Consider the following 18,430-nt stretch of genomic DNA (forward strand, 5'->3'; position numbering starts at 1 on the left):
AATGTAGAAGATACTTGCATATGCCTGTGTGTTTATCTCTCTCTGTGTGTGTGTGTGTGTCAGCGTGTCTTAAGTCTCGGTCTTCCTGCCTGGCAGACATTGGTCATGTAGCGTACCGGCCTAGATTGTGATGGTGAGGTAATGGGACTAGGACTGGGGACACATACATGCTGATGGGGCTATAGCAGGCCCCGTTGTCTAGAAATGCACAGAGAAGACCACAAATATTCTGCCCTCCCGATCTCTCTCCTTTAGGAGCCAGGAGGGAATGAAGGCCTGGAAATAGGATTTATGTGGCGTGGCTCATCAAATGTGAATTAACAGAGTTAAGGAAAGGAGGAGGAGAGGGCTGGTCAAAAGTAATGCACTACATAGGGAATAGGGTGCCATTTGAGATGAAGACCTTCACATCACTGAGTGTCACTTCATTGTAGATATAATATGGCAGCTAGAAGCTACTAGGGCTTATAAAGCTCATTGAATCCCCATCACATACGCAAAGTCTTCCTCAGGTCCTTCTTCTTGTCTACTAGCTGTAAATGATCTCCTCCAACTCCTCCCCACTCTGTGGCCATTAGCACAACTGTGCATCACTATGATTTATAACCCCTCTCTCTGCTTGAGTCCCAAATGGCACCCTATTCCCATATAGTGCACTACATTTTGGGTGGTCAAAAGTGGTGCCATTTAGGACACACACCCTGGCTGTAGACTGGAAGTTATCGGACAGCAGCAGTCACAGCACAGGATGCGAGACAAAAACCCACTGGTGAAGGATTATGACGTCACATTTGTCAACAGGTTTAAGGTGAAGTTGCCCCTGGACGCTGATCTTGAGTCAGTTTTGCATTTTCCCCACTAATAGTTAGGATTAGGGGAAGGGAAGCTGATCCTTGATCTATACTCAGGGAAACCTTGGAGCCAGTCACCATCACGCCTCTCTCTAACCCTGTGTCCTCCAGACAGCAGATGACTACGCCATCACTCAGGGTGGGTCAGATCCTAATTTACAGAAATTAGCAGAAAAAAAAACCTGGCCAAAATTCACCTATGACAGCCTTCGTTTATAACGAATATGAGCATGCGTAGCAAAACTGAGATCTTTTTATCTCAAAGGGCTGTACAAACGCATGTGTTCCTCATTATCATAGACATTTAAATAAAATAATCAAATTTTCTGCGTCAGCCAAAACATGCCCCTTTGGAAAAGGCGGGTAAAGAGGAGGGGTATGCGAAAGGGCAAAGGGCTCCCTGCTCCCCCTTTCTATTCCGGTGGTGGTGGGCTGGATAGTGTAAGAGGACATAATGTAGAATTAATCCCAGCAACAAAAAGGGAAACCGAGAGATAAACTGGCTCACTTCATCTTCTCTTCTGCTTCACTGGAAGACTTGATGAAGTTGAAATCAAAGGAAGCAGAATTAGGAGATGCGGAGGACACCCAGTGTTGATGGCATCAGTGAACCTCTGGTTCAGTGCAGAGGCTTAGTCCTCCTAGAACACAGGGCATTTGAGCATGGGCCCAGCGGGCCTGACTAAGATGTACTAGAGAGGCATTGAGGGTGGTGGTTGGGGGCAGACAGGAGAAGGAACGGGATGAGGAAGCTTTAAATGTGATCATCTCAAACAACATCTCACATCAGCTCAAGACAGTCTCCTGTTCATGATACAAACTCATCAGGCATGTAGTGAGCCTCCTAATCATTCCCCTCGCTCTTTTGTTCTGTTATCTCTGGCAGATAGGATTTAATCACTTTCACCTCAACTCATAATGAGTTTGAGCAAAAGATACAGGAGCTAAAGAGAACTCATCAGTTAGGCATCACCTATCTAAATGCTAATTACACAGGGGGGGGGGGGGGGTGATGTGTCAATAATATGTATTTTTTTATTAAGGTAACTTCCCAGTGAAAATCTCACTTTTAAAAGTTAATATCCAAAAAAACACTTCAAAACCCCCATCTCAAACAGACCATTTCAAAATGCTCGCCATTACCTCATAGAACATGATGTCATCTCTGAGAAGGATGAGCTGGCTAATTAGCAGTCTAGAGGAGGATGAGGTGGCCAATCAGCAGTCTACTTACATGAATATTTTAGTCATTTAGCAGACACTTATCCAAAGAAACTTACAGTTAGTGCATTCATCTTAAGATAGCATATCACAGGCATAGTAAGTACAGTTTCCCTCAATAAAGTGGCTATCAGAAAACTCAGAGCTAGAAGTGTGTGTGTATGTGTGTGTGGGGGGGGGGGGGTCCACCATTGGGGTGCCAGGATAGAGAACAGCTTGCACTGGGCTGAGCAAGAGTTGCGCTCCCGTAGCAGTGGGAGGGCCGAGAGACCAGAGGTAGCAGAATGGAGTGCCATGGGCAGTTCCTCTTGCTGCTCCGTAGGCAAGCACCATGGTGTAGTAGTGGATGCAAGCTTCGACTGGAAGCCAGTGGAGTGTGCGGAGGAGCAGGGTGACATGGGAAAATTTGGGAAGGTGGAAAACCAGGCGGTCTGCAGCGTTCTGGATTAATGATCTATTTTCATAAATACATTTAATCATCTCACAAATACATTTAATCATCTCATTCTTCAGCTAGCGCTCAATACACAGCAAGAAATAATGTTTCACCTTTTGTTTATATTCTGTGCTGTTCGGACTGACGGTGGCAGCTGAACTATGAAAATGTAACGAAAACAATACAACAATAACATAACTATGCTCCTTCTTCTTCTTTGGGATCAAGGCATTTGCACATTTTGTTTGTGCATGCCGCCACCTACTGTGCGGTAGTGTGTGTTCAATCACGTTACATTTTTAATACAAACATTTAAAAAATCCACCAAACTAACTCTAAACCTATATACCACTATTTCATAAAAATAAACCAACACTCCATTCCTCTACTTTGACCCTAACTGATCCTACACCAGGCCGATGGCCTGGGAGGATGGGACAGTAAGATGGTGCCGATGAGAGGATGTCTGCAATTTCATGGGCTCTTAACCAACCGTGCTATTTCGTTCGTTTTTTCAAAATTTTTGTCACTTATTTTGTAGATAATGTTGCTGCTACCGTCTCTTATGACCGAAAAGAGCTTCTGGAAATGAGAACAGAGATTACTCACCTTGAACTGGACAAAGAATTTCTCTTTAATGAGTCAGGCGAGAGGGATTTACTCCAGACAACCGAACAGGCCCTCATCCCCGTCATTCGCAGGAGAAAGAGACTGAAAAGATATCGCGGAAAGAGATCGGGGTGCCTTGTGAGGATCCGCCAACGAGTGGCTAATCTGCCTTTGCCATCCGTACTACTGGAAAAGAAATTGGACGAGCTAAAAGCACGTATATCCTACCAATGGGACATTAAAAACTGTAATATCTTATGTTTCACAGGGTCGTGGCTGAACGACGACATGAATAACATACAGCTGGCAGGTTACACACTGCATCGGCAGGATAGAACAGCGCTCTATGTATATTTGTAAACAACAGCTGGTGCACGATATCTAAGCGATATCGATATCTAAGTCTCAAGGTTTTGCTTGCCTGAGGTAGAGTCTACCTAGAGAGTTTTCATCTGTATTTTTCGTAGCTGTCAACATACCACCACAGACCAATGCTGGCACTAAGACCACACTCAATGAGCTGTATACCGCCATAAGCAAAAAAGAAAATGCTCATCCAGAGGCGGCACTCCTAGTGACCGGGGACTTTAATGCTGGGAAACTTAAATCAGTTTTACCTAATTTCTATCAGCATGTTAAATGTGCAACCAGAGGGGAAAAAACTCTAGACCACCTTCGAACCATCAAACAGGCAAAGCGTCAATACAGGACTAAGACCGAATCAAACTACACCGGCTCCGACGCTCGTCGGATGTGGCAGGGCTTGCAAACTATTACAGACTACAAAGGGAAGCACAGCCTTGAGCTTCAGAGTGACACGAGCGTACCAGATGAGCTAAATAACTTCTATGCTCGCTTCGAGGCAAGTAACACTGAAACATGCATGAGAGCACCAGCTGTTCCGGAAGACTGTGTGATCACGCTCTCCGCAGACGATGTGAGTAAGACCTTTAAACAGGTCAACATTCACAATGCCGCAAGGCCAGATGGATTACCAGGACGTGTACTCCAAGCATGCGCTGACCAACTGTCAAGTGTCTTCACTGACATTTTTAACCTCTCCCTGTCTGAGTCTGTAATACCAACATGTTTCAAGCAGACCACCATAGTCCCTGTGCCCAAGAACACTAAGGTAACCTTCCTAAATGACCACCGACCTGTAGCACTCACGTCTGTAGCCATGAAGTGCTTTGAAAAGCTGGTCATGGCTCACATCAACAGCATTATCCCAGAAACCCTAGAACCACTCCAATTTGCATACCGCACCAACAGATCCACAGATGATGCAATCTTTATTGCACCCACACTGCCATTTCACACCTGGACAAAAGGAACACCTATATGAGAATGCTATTCATTGACTACAGCTCAGCGTTCAACACCATAGTGCCCTCAAAGCTCATCACTAAGCTAAGGACCCTGGGACTAAACACCTCCCTCTAGGTAACAACACATCTGCCACGCTGATCCTTAACACGGGTGCACCTCAGGGGTGGGTGCTCAGTCCCCTCCTGTACTCCCTTTTCACTCATGACTACACGGCCAGGCACGACTCCAACACCATCATTAGGTTTGCCAATGACACAACAGTGGTAGGCCTGATCACCAACAACGTTGAGACAGCATATAGGGAGGAGGTCTGACACCTGGCCGTGTGGTGCCAGGACAACAACCTCTCCCTCAATGTGATCACGACTAAAGAGATGATTGTGGACTACAGGAAAAGGAGGACTGAGCACGGCCCCATTCTCATCGACGGGGCTGTAGTGGAGCAGGTTGAGAGCTTCAAGTTCCTTGGTGTCCACATCACCAACAAACTAACATGGTCCAAGCACACCAAGACAGTCATGAAGAGGGCACAACAAAACCTATTCCCCCTCAGCAGAATGAAAAGATTTGGCATGGGTCCTCGGATCCTCAAAAGGTTCTACAGCTGCACCATCGAGAGCATCCTGACTGGTTGCATCACTGCCTGGTATGGCAACTGCTCAGCCTCTGACCGCAAGGCACTACAGAGGGTAATGCGTACAGCCCAGTACACCACTGGGGCCAAACTTCCTGCCATCCAGGACCTCTATACCAGGTGGTGTCAGAGGAAGGCCCTAAAAATGGTAAAAGACTGGAGTGCCAAGTCTTGGTCCAAGAGGCTTCTAAACAGCTTCTACCCCCAAGCCATAAGACTACTGAACATCTAATCAAATGGCTACCCAGACTACTTGCATTGCCCCCCTCTCTTTTACGCTGCTGCTACTCTCTGTTATTATCTATGCATAAGTCACTTTAATAACTCTACCCACATGTGTATGTTAGCTCAATTACCTCGACTAACCGGTGCCCCTGCACATTGACTCTGTACCGGTACCCCATGTATATAGCCCTGCAATTGTTATTGCACTGCTGCTCTTTAATTATTTGTTACTTTATTTCTTTTTGGGGGGGGTATTTTTCTTAAAACTGAAATGTTGTTTAAGGGCTTCTAAGTAAGCATTTCACTGTAAGGTTGTATTACCTGTTGTATTCGGCACATGTGACAAATACAATTTTATTTAATTAGACTTTCATTCCACACACCTTGTAACTCTTCTGCAGTAAAACCTCGTACACCTAAGTACTTCTCTGCAGCAGCCACCACAACATCTATTTTCTGTGATTTATGGTCCATTTCTGTAGTACAGTTGACAACCATGGCAATGAATGCTAAGAAGCCCCAACCTTACTGAAGCACAAATTCCTATCACTCTGTATTGGCCTATGGTGGTTCCTCCTTTAAAAGTTGCATCATACTGCAGCACACCTTGTGGACCCAAATGCATAATGAGCTCTAACTCCCCCCTGCGGTGGCCTGCGTAACGCTGGGTACCTCTAAATCCCGCGGCATAAGCTCGCAACTTTTAAAGGAGGAACCACTGTAGGCCTACTAGTCACACTTGACCCAATGCAGATGTTGATTTAGTTATGGATCCATAACGAATTACTATGGGAATAAATATCACTGACAATTTAGAATTCTCCAATCCTCTTATGCTGTAGCCTACTCCCAACCGTCACGTTGTTCAGCGACATATTTTCCATTCCATCCTAACAGAAAACCTGAGGGTTTCGTTTTTCTCGGAATAGAAACACCATAATATTAATCAAATTAATTAAGCCAAATTTCTTAAAATCAATCCCATATATACTATGTTATTACAAAAAAGGTTTTAAATTATCTGGTAATGCCAATATGGAAGACTATCAAATGCTTCTCAAAGATGCCCTCTGGTGGTCAAACTAGCACTAACTTGGCTGACAATTAAAACTTGGTTGACAATTAAATAGCGTGCCACAGAATGCTGCAGACCCACAAGGTGTGCTGCAGCATGACGCAACTTTTAAAGGAGGAACTACTGTATATGATTTTACATTTGGATAATAAAGTATTTAAAGCATTTTGAAGATATAAACCACCTGCATTTGTTTATTAGGCTACTGTGTAGTCTGACAAGTAAACATAGCCAACAAATACATACTGTAGTAAACATGGGAAAGTGCCTAATTCCTTACATAAGGGAGAGCAGGCCATGTTTGTACTAAAGAATGCAAGCATGCGGGAGACTGGGGTTCAATTCCCCGACTGGGAAGAAGGAGTAGGCTGTCCTTGTAAATAAGAATTTGTTCATAACTGACTTGCCTAGTTAAATAAAGGTTACACTAAGAGCATAACATTTCGGCACCCTAATTTTCTAATTCTAGTCTAACCAATACCCAAATGGAGATTAGGTGAAAATAAAAATCTCATTGATTTATCAAGACCAGTCCCCATGCTTGTCTCAGAGCAGCGCGAAACGGTGCTAAAATAGTTGTAGGCTTCAATATACTCTTTAAATAAATAAGACCTACACCACTTTTAACAGAACATTAGTCAACACTAGTGAGACTCATGTCGCCTACGGTAGGCCTACAGTATGTCGAAAAATATGACGTGACTCTCCGCCAATAATTACATATAGAGGATTGGAGGATTCTAAATTAAAACCAAAAGCCATCTCATGGGTCTCCTGGTGGCGGCCGGCACGGGTATCGAACCTGCATCAGCCAGTTAAGTTATTTTATAACCGGTCTAGGCTTCGAAGAAATAGACTCCAATTAAGCGCTCTTGTTGTTTGTAAAGTCAAATTAAAATGTAGATTATTGTTGAAATGAATTGCTCGATGGTTTTCTCCATCTGTTGGTGTGCAACACTTGCAAAACAAGTTAGCTATATTTTCAGCACCAGCCACTGTTCACCTCCTATTGATTGCTCTATTGTTGCCACCAGTTGTTTTTAAATTGAACCTTTATTTAACTAGGCAAGTCAGGTAAGAACAAATTCTTATTTACAATGAAGGCCTACTCCAGCCAAACCCGGATGACGCTGGGCCAATTGTGCGCCGCCCAATGGCACTCCCAATCACAGTCGGATGTGATACAGCCTGTATTCAAACCAGGGACTGTAGTAATGCCTCTTGCACTGAGATGCAGTACCTTAGACCGCTGCGCCACTTGGGATATACATAGGTCATGGCTCCCGAGTGGCAGCGGTCTAAGGTAATATATATATATATGGCAGCGCTCTAAAAAAAATATATATATATTAAATTAAAATGTAGATTATTGTTGAAATTAATTAATTAATTTTTTCCAGAACATTAACCGTGTGTAGGTAGATGTGGAAAGGTAGATACAAATGATTTGTTACAAGTTGGGGGGGGGGGTTCACACCTAGCTCGCTATTAGACAATTCTTTAGTAAAGGTTGAATAGTCTATTGTTCAGCTAATAGCCCATCCTAGAAACGTTGTTTGCAGAATTCACAGCCTGCTACCCTTGTGATAAACTAATAATAATAATTTTTCCCCTTTCCACTTGTTAAAATTGATTAAGTGTTTTTAGCCACAATCGGCCCCAACCCCAATTAATACATTTGGGCACAGTCGATAGCGTGCTGGACTTTGGGCTAGAATGATGAGGGTTCGAAATCTGCTCCCTGCTTGTTTCATTACATTATTATGCCGGTCACAGAGCAAATAGCCTGTATCGTTCCTCGCCCTCTTCCACGCGTCATTCTCTGCCTGAGTGGCTCGCTTGTGGGCGTACTGGCTGAATATGGCAGCACCTTCTGTTGTGCATCAAGAATTCCTCATAGCAAGTTTGTATGAAGGTCTGGTTATTCACAGGTAAATAGTAATATGCGCTAAACCGCTCTGGTGACAAACACACTTTGCTCCCCTGTTAACAATCGTCCACATGGCTGGGAGAACCTATTCAAGTAAGTAAATACATTACCAAAATGTAAAAAAAAACGATGCATTATTAGCTAACTAGCTACAGTGCATTTTAACTCAAATGAGCTGCTAACGTAGCTAGCTAGTTTACATACTGTATAGATAGCTAGCTAAGTTAATTACATTTGACCAGCTACCTAACTTCATATTAGCTAGCTATCTTGATATATTTATCACTGTAAAATACATGTGTAGGTAGCTAGCTAACAGCCATGGAGGAGGGTGAAAGGATAGCAGGCCTAGCTGTCAAAGTGAGTGAGTAGGCTATTCTGGATAGAGCAGGTACTTTTGTGTAATTCCAGTCCATAGAAGTGAGGACAGAGAACATCATATTCAGTGCTGTCTAATTTGAATATAATGAACTCTATTTCTGAGGTTTTCTGTCCTCAGATACAGAGAGCTGTGAAAGCCTGTCTGCAGTTTAAGAGGTCCCAATGAAGAGCAGTGGTTCTCAGTCCTGGTCCTGGGGACTCAAAGGGGTGCACATTTTTGTTTTTGCCTAAGCACTACACAGCTGATTCAAATGATCAAGTCATCATCAAGCTTCAAGTGGTATTTATGTATTAATTTGTGACGCTATCCTTGACATGATCCTGCTATTGTCACATGCTACACATGCACATGTATCAATGTTGTCATGATTTGTTATAAGGGATATTATACTTTAGTAATTTACAATGATTTGGTAATGTAAAAGTCTAATAATGACATTATCTTCTATTGTTTGTCCTCATGTGTATGTTTTTCAGCATAAAGAACTCTGTAGCCACTTAGTGTGGACACCAGGTGAGACCACACACACACACAGATTCCTCTTTAACTACCTTATTTTCTCAATAACAGTCTCTCTCCTTCACTTCATCCCTCTCCCCTTCTCCCTAAATCCTCTAGTTTATATTAGCTGTGTTGGTGAACCCATCCCGCATCTGAACTGGCTGACACAGAGGGCACAGCATGATCATACTGTAGGTGAGAGGTCACTTGGTCGGGTCAACAGGAAGTATTATTAAACTCTATTTGTAATAGAGTTTACTCTAAGATGCTTTACATTGAAATACAGATAGAGATGTAGTAGACCCAGAGTTTATGATCCAAGGTCAGTTTTCAATTTGAAACCTCCTAATGATTATGATGACTGACCACGTTAGAATAAAAAAAACAAGGCTTAATCATGCTCTCTCTCTATCCATCTGTCTCTCATCTGCAGGTATGTTTTGAGAGAGGAAGCCAGTCCCGTCATCGCCACCTCACCCGCTTTTAAGATAACCTTCGGGCCAACTGGGGGCCCAAGGCTGATTAGACACTATGTAATTGTGATGAACTGAGAGAATATTAGGGTAGCACTGTAATTCATTAATGATATGCTGTCTACCTCTGTTCTTACCTCTTTCCCTTTATATCTTCTACACCTCTCTCCCCACCTCGTTTTTCTTCCTATTTTTTTTATAATGCACACCATATGTGCATTGAAGTATAGATTGAACTTGTATTTATAATATAATATTACAATTATCAAAATGTTAATGCATGTATTATGTATTTATAACACCTGGATAATGAACTTCTTTCAATAAAGCATTTTACATTCTCCACTGGTTGAAATTAATCATCTCATATGCATAGGAAGTGTAGTGTACAGTTTTTTTTCTGTATATTTAAATTACAAATTAGCCTTTACTTAAATCATGTTTCTAGTCTATTGCATAGTTACAATGTGTAATCATTGATGTCCCAGGAGCAGGAGTGGTAAACACTGTTGAAGTGTATAATTGTAATACCTACATGCAGACACAGCATCATTCAAAGAATGGAGTTTGATACACCTGGTATTGGATATGACTGAAAAAGAATGTCTCACAGAGATTTGGTGGCAGCGTAGCCTAGTGGTTAGAGTGTTGGACTAGTAACTGAAAGGTTGCAAGTTCAAATCCCTGAGCTGACAAGGTACAAATCTGTTGTTATACCCCTGAACAAGGCAGTTAACCCACTGTTCCTAGGCCATCATTGAAAATAAGAATTTGTTCTTAACTGACTTGCCTAGTTAAATAAAGGTAAAATAAATAACATTAAAAAAAAATCATACCTGAACGACACCTTTATTTGCCAAGGAAGAGTACATGATCAGTGAATATATTCAATGTACAGATTACAATGTGGGGATCTCATGCGTGGTAATAACTACAGTACATGTATAGGACTTGCATGGTAATAACTACAGTACATGTATATATTGCATCCTTGGCACAATAAAGTTATTATATTCTACTCTATCCATAGGCTTCATTAATGCCATTCAGACTTGACGTCGATACAACAACTATGATAGCTGAGGTTGGTATTGGTATGAATATTAGTTCAGAACCTAACGTTTTAGGGTCCATACACAGAGCTAGTAGGAGTTTGCACCATATTTCATGTTCCAGTTTTAAATCATTGAAGGTGAAGAAGTGTACACTTTAGGAAGTAGAAATAATTTGGACAGAGATAAGAAATATATTATTCAACTGACAATGCTGCCCTCTAGTGTTGTTTTCTGAAATCGAATGACATTGAAATATCTACATTTACATTTACGTCATTTAGCAGACGCTCTTATCCAGAGCGACTTACAAAGATCATATCTCAAAGAAGAAACTAAGGCGCTTAGACAGGCAGCCCAATTCTAATATTTTTTTACGAATGGTCTTTTGACCAATCAGATCAGATCTGAAAAAGATCTGATGTGAAAAGATCTGATTGGTCAAAAGGCCAATTTGTGGAAAAAATGTTAGAATTCGGCTGCCTGTGCAAACACAGCCTAATAAGCAAGTGAGGGCAGCCAATGCAGTATGGGTATGATTGCTCGGCGCTTTGCCTGGTCCATGTAGCCTATCTTCAAACCATGCTCCTTACCCTAATTAAAAGAGGATTAGCCAGCATGGAGTCCCTGACCACTCCGACGCGAGAAGCCTGCATTTCCAGTTTCAGGACGGTTACACCTTGGGGAAATAGAGGAGTTATTCCAGATGGTACAACCAACAAGCAAATCAATCAATTAGGCCTACCTAAAATAGTACAATTGCTGCTCGACCTTGATACCCATGGAGAAGGCTAGCCTACATCATAGGTGGGTTTCCTGGACACAGATTGAAACTATTTCTGGACTAAAGAAGAAGCTCAATGGAGAATCTACTTTGAAAATGTGTTTTAGTCCAGGATTAGGCATAATCTGTGTCCAGGAAACCGGCCCATAATGTTCTCTCTAATTCTATGGGCCTACCCTCACGAAGCAGCTAAACGCTTGGCATCTTAACACAGATACACATTTTGATTTAAACATTTGATTTGAGATACACATCCTTCAGAAATTTCTGCTCAGATTTAGATGTTCTTATTGAACTGACAGCACATGCTCTGGTTTTATCTAGGGTCTAAATATTAGTAATGTGGCAATTGGCTCTGGGGTGAAGTTTCCCATACAGATCAAGGATCAGCTTCCCCTCCCCCAATCCTAACCTTAAAGGCCCAGTGCAGTCAAAAACGTGATTTACTGTGTTTTCTATACAGTACCAGTAAAAACTTTGGACACACCTACTCATTCAAAGGTTTTTCTTTATTTTTACTATTTTATACATTGTAGAATAATAGTGAAGACATCAAAACTATGAAATAACGCATATGGAATCATGCAGTAACCAAAAAAGTGTTAAACAGATTCTTCAAAGTAGCCACCCTTTACCTTGATGACAACTTTGTATTTTCTAAACCAATTTCTGGAATGCTTTTCCAACAGTCTTGATGGAGTTCCCACATATGCTGAGCAGTTGTTGGCTGCTTTTCTTTCACTCTGCGGTCCAACTCATCCCAAACCATCTCAACTGGGTTGAGGTCGGGTGATTGTGGAGGCCAGGTCATCTGATGCAGCACTCCATCACTCTCCTTCTTGGTCAAGTAGCCCTTACACAGCCTGGAGGTGGGTTGGGTCATTGTCCTGTAAAAAAAATGATAGTCCCACTAAGCGCAAACCAGATGGGATGGCGTATGGCTGCAGAATGCTGTGGTAGCCATGCTGGTTAAGTGTGCGTTGAATTCTAAATAAATCACAGACAGTGTCACCAGCAAAGCACCTCCAGACCTTCACACTTCCTCCTCCATGCTTCACGGTGGGAACCACACATGTGGAGATCATCCGTTGACCTATCTGCGTCTCACTAAGATACGGCGGTTGGAACCAAAAATCTCAAAGTTGGACTCGTCAGACCAACGCACAGATTTCCACAGGTCTAATGTCCATTGCTAGTGTTTCTTGGCCCAAGCAAGTCTCTTATTATTATTGGTGTCCTTTAGTAGTGGTTTCTTTTTAGCAATTCCACCATCGGCGTACACATCACTGACAAACTAAAATGGTCCACCCACACAGGCAGTGTGGTGAAGAAGGCACAACAGTGCCTCTTCAACCTCAGGAGGCTGAAGAAATTTGGCTTGGCACCTAAAACCCTCACAAACTTTTACAGATGCACAACTGAGAGCATCCTGTCGGGCTGTGTCACCGCCTGGTACGGCAACTGCACCACACGCATCCGTAGGACTCTCCAGAGGGTGGTGCGGTCTTCCCAACGCATCGCCGGGGGCAAAGTACCTACCCTCCAGAACATCTACAGCACCCGAAGGCCAAAAAGATAATTAAGGACAACAACCCCGAGCTATTGCCTGTTCACCCCACTATCATCCAGAAGGCGAGGTCAGTACAGGTGCATCAAAGCTGGGACCAAGAGACTGAAAAACAGCTTCTATCTCAAAGCCATCAGACTGTTAAATAGCCATCACTAGCACATTAGAGGCTGCTGCCTATATACATAGACTTGAAATCACTGGCCACTTTAATAAATGGAACACTAGTCACTTTAATAATGTTTATATATTTTGCATTACTCATCTTATATGTATATACTATATTCTATTCTACTGTATCTTAGTCTATGCTGCTCTGATATTGCTCGTCCATATATTTATATATTCTCAATTTCATTCCTTTTGGAATATGTTGTGAAATTGTTAGATATTACTTTTTAGATATTACTGCACTGTCAGAGCTAGAAACATAAGCATTTCGCTACATCCGCAATAACATCTGCTAAACATGTGTATGTGACCAATAAAATTTGATTTGATTTTGATGAAGGCCTGATTCACTCAGTCTCCACTGAACAGTTGATGTTGAGATGTGTCTGTTACTTAAACTCTGTGAAGCATTTATTTGGGCTGCCATTTCATTTCTAATGAACTTATCCTCTGCAGCAGAAGTAACTCTGGGTCTTCCTTTCCTGTGGCGGTCCTCATGAGAGCAAGTTTCATCATAGCGCTTGATGGTTTTTGCGACTGCACTTGAAGAAACTTTAACATTTCTTGAAATTTTCCAGATTGACTGACCTTCATGTCTTAAAGTAATGATGGACTGTCGTTTCTCTTTGCTTATTTGAGCTGTTCATGCCATAATATGGACTCAGTCTTTTACCAAAGAGGGCTATCTTCTGTATACCACCCCTATCTTGTCACAACACAACTGATTGGCTCAAATGCATTAAGAAGGAAAGAAATTCAACATGTTAACTTTAAACAAGGCACACCTGTTAATTGAAATGCATTCCAGGTGACTACCTCATGAAGCTGGTTGAGAGAATTCCAAGAGTGTGCAAAGCTGTCATCAAGGCAAAGGGTGGCTACTTTGAAAAATATAAAATATATTTTGATTTGTTAAACACTTTTTGGTTACTAAATGATTCCATATGTGTTATTTCATAGTTCTGATATCTTCACTATTATTCTGCAATGTAGAAAATAGTAAAAATAAAGAAAAACCCTTGAATGAGTAGGTGTGTCCAAACTTTTGACTGGTACTGTATATTTCCACACTATGAGGTTGGAATAATATTGTGAAATTGTGAAAATGATAATGCCGTTTTAGTGTAAGAGTTATTTGAAAAGACTGCCTAAATGCTTTCAAAGATTTTAGTGAGTTACAGTTCCTATATGGAAATCAGTCAATTAAAATAAATAAATTAGGCCCTAATCTATGGGTTTCACATGACTGGATTTCACAATACAGATATGCATCTGTTGGTCACAGATAACTTCTTAAAAAGGTAGGGGAGTGGATCAGAAAACCAGTTAGTATCTGGTGTGACCACCATTTTCCTCACGCAGCGCAACACATCTCCTTTGCATAGAGTTGATCAGGCTGTTGATTGTGGCCTGTGGAATGTTGTCCGACTTTTCAATGGCTTTGTGAAGTTGCTGGATATTGGCGGGGACTAGAACACGATGTCATACACGTCGATCCAAAGCATCCCAAACATGCTCAACGGGTGACATGTCTGGTGAGTATGCAGGCCATGGAAGAAATGGGACTTTTTCAGCTTCAAGGAATTGTGTACAGATCCTTGTGACATGGGGCCATGCATTATCATGTTGAAACATGAGGTGATGGCGGCGGATGAATGACATGACAATGTGCCTCAGCTCTCGTCACGGTATCTCTGTGCATTCAAATTGCCATCGATAAAATGCAATTGTGTTAGTTGTCCGTAGCTTATGCCTGTCCATACCATAACCCCACTGCCACCATGGGGCATTGTTTTCACAACGCTGACATCAGCAAACTGCTCACCCACACGACGCCATCTGCCCGGTACAGTTGAAACTGGGATTCATCCGTGAAGAGCACACTTCTCCAGCGTGCCAGTGGCCATCGAAGGTGAGCATTTGCCCACTTAAGTCGTTTACGAAGCCAAACTGCAGTCAGGTATAGACCCTGGTGAGGATGACGAGCAGGCAGGTGAGCTAACCTGAGACAATTTCTGACAGTTTGTGTCGAAATTGTTTGGTTGTGCAAACCCACAGTTTTAACAGCTGTCCGGGTGGCTGGTCTCAGACGATCCTGCAGGTGAAGATGCCGGATGTGGAGGTCCTGGGCTGGCGTGGTTACATGTGGTCTGTGGTTGTGAGGCCGGTTGGACAGACTGCCAAATTCTCTAAAATGACGTTGGAGGCGGCTTACGGTAGAAAAATGTACATTCAATTATTTGGCAACAGCTCTGGTGGACATTCCTGCAGCCAGCATGCCAATTGCACGCTCCCTCAAAACTTGAGACGTCTGCGTGACAAAACTGCATATTTTAAAGTGGCCTTTTACTGCGCCCAGCATAAGGTGCACATGTGTAATGATCATGCTGTGTAATCAGCATCTTGATATGCCACACCTGTCAGGTGGATGGTTTCAACCGTCACCTGTTACCGGGCAGAAAATTGTGGCTCAGTCAATCACTGACCAGTCTGAGGACAGGTGTCTTATGATGCACGTGCACGTGACTTAGTTGTTTTTTTATTTTTCTTCTGGGATGAATACCTATTGCCCGGTTGTAAAATTAACACAATTTTACGTAAAAAATACGCTAAAGGATTGATTGTAAACATTGTTTGACGTGTTTCTACAAACAGTAATGGAACTTTGAACATTTCGTCTATGGATTTGCGTCCACGCCACATGGCATTGTAAAGTGTTCTGGATGGGTCAACAAAACGGATGTATTTGGACATAAATGATGGACTTTGCAGAACAAATGAACATTTCTTGTGGAAGTGGGTGCCCATCCGAGTGCATTCTGCCGAAGATCAGCAAAGGTAAGTAAATATTTCAAACATATTTTTTGAGATTTGTTGACGCTGTGGTTGTAGGCTGACTGTATAGCTTAGCATTGAAGGCTAAGTTCTGTACTCAGAATATTGAACAATGTGCTTTTTCCGTAAAGTTATTTTGAAATCTGACAAAGTGGTTGCATAAAGGAGTAGATTATCTCTAAATCTTTAAATAATTGTTATAAATTTTGTCAACGTTTATGAGTTCTTCTGTAAATTAAATGTGCCTATTCACCGGAGGGTTATGGGGAGAAAACATTTTCTGAACGTCACGCGCCAATGTAAAAATTGGGTTTTTGGATATAAATATAAACTTGATCGAACAAAAAATGCATGTATTGTCTAACATGATGTCCTAGGAGGGTCATCTGATGAAGATTGTCAAAGGTTAGTGCTTAATTTTAGCTGTATATCTGGTTTTGCGATGGCTATCCGTGCTTGGAAAATAGCTTTTTTTTTGCTAAGGTGCTATGCTAAAATAATCTAATGTTTTGCTTTCACCGTAAAGCCTTTTTGAAATCGGACAATGTGATTGGATTAACGAGTAGAGTATCGTTAAAATGCCGTATAATACTTATTATTATTTTGTTTTGAATTTCGTGCTGTGCTATCTCACTGGCTGTTGTCCAACCAATCCCTTTAGCGGGATTGTATCCTCTAGAGGTTAAAGTATTAGAACATGAAGGACAAACAATACAGCATCAAGACTAACAAACATGTATCAGTCTTTCCGCAACAGAGCCATCCTTAAGTGTGAGGGTGCGTGTGCATGATAGTGTTATAAAATATATGTCATAGTTTCCTTTTTCATGATCACAATCTTGTGAAACCCGAACCCTCCAAGATCCCCCCACAGTTCCCCAATAGCTGTCCCTCAACCATTCGAGACCCCTGCCACAGTCGTCCCCCCCAGAAGAAAAAAAGTACAATTAATTCCATTCCCCACCCCCAAGAACCCCCCCAATGCACCAACAACCAAGAGATCTGAACTAAAGAGAAAAAAGTAAAAGACAGAAGAAAACAGCAAACAACAATGCCATTTAAAAATTATTATTTTTTTACAAATGAATACATTTAAAACAAAAGGACATCAAGGACAACTGAAATCATAACAGCAATGCCTAGTTTATATGTTTGTGTGCATGTCTGGCACTATTACATGTACATACAGACCAGTTCCCTACCTCCTCCCGCTGCCACCCGCCTCCTCCATTTTTGGGGCAATGCTGTAATCAATTGGTTGTACTCTTGGATTGAGCAGACCTTCCCGGACAATTATGATAACTCCATGAGGGACATAAATTATATTGTAAATGGTAATGGTAGAGTTTAGATCAAAATACCCTTTTCGAACATATTTCCCATAAATACAGGTATTTTATCAACCAGCACATTTGAGTTCAGCCATAATATTTGTTCTATCTTTTCAGGGGGATGAAATAGAAATTGTAGCCAGCTCTGCAATGCTTGTTTGAAAAAGACAGATACTTTGAAAAAAGTATTATTTTCAATTAATCGAAAATGAGACATGGCAATCTGCACAAAGGCAAAAAGGCCATTTTTAAACAATGGATGAGCTTTTCTTGTTAATCTACTTGAGAACCATTTAGGGTTCAAATAAAACTTTTGAATGAGTGAAGCTTTTAGAGAGAGGTTTAGTGCTTTTATATTTAATAATCTCAACCCACCCAATTCATATTCATTATATAGATAGGCTCGTTTTATTTTGTCTGGTTTAGCATCCCAGATAAATCGAAATATTTGTTGCTCATATGATTTGAAAAACTAATCTTCAGGAGTAGGCAGCGACATAAGTAAGTGAGTAAACTGAGATATGACTAAGGAGTTAATCAGGGCAATTTTTCCATAAATAGACAGGTATTTACCTCTCCATGGTTGCAGGATCTTGTCTATTTTTACAAGTTTTCTATTGAAATTCATTGTAGAGAGCATATTTATATATTTTGTGATATGAATACCGACTATGTCTACTTCACCATCAGCCCATTTTATAGGTAAGCTGCTAGGTAATGTAAAAGTTTTATTTTTTAAGGATCCAATACGAAATATTGTACACTCATCATAATTAGGTTTTAGTCCAGAGGGTACAGAAAAGTTATCTAGATCTTTAATGAGACATTGCAGGGATTTAGCTTGCAGACTTAACATAAAACTTGAGTCATCGGCATACGTGAACACCTTTGTTTTTAAGCCATGGATTTCTAATCCTCTAATGTTGTTGTTATTGGATCTGATTTTAATAGCTAGCATTTCGATGGCCATAACAAATAGATATGGTGACAGATGCAAATGCACTTGTTGATAGTGCTCAAAGCC

At 41.5% G+C, this 18,430-nt stretch overlaps 1 protein-coding gene across 1 annotated transcript in view; it reads right to left on the bottom strand.

Annotated features, from left to right (window-relative positions):
* Positions 1–18,430, bottom strand: part of cfap77 (cilia and flagella associated protein 77) — a 91,670-nt gene that overhangs the window by 56,049 nt on the left and 17,191 nt on the right. The window contains exon 2 of the mRNA XM_029722321.1: positions 11,312–11,397. Within this exon, the coding sequence (XP_029578181.1) occupies positions 11,312–11,374 (63 nt within the window). The 5' untranslated portion in view covers positions 11,375–11,397. The remainder of the gene's footprint in view (positions 1–11,311; positions 11,398–18,430) is intronic.

Source organism: Salmo trutta, chromosome 29 (assembly GCF_901001165.1).
Source record: "Salmo trutta chromosome 29, fSalTru1.1, whole genome shotgun sequence".
In the NCBI taxonomy this organism is placed as follows: domain Eukaryota; kingdom Metazoa; phylum Chordata; class Actinopteri; order Salmoniformes; family Salmonidae; genus Salmo; species Salmo trutta.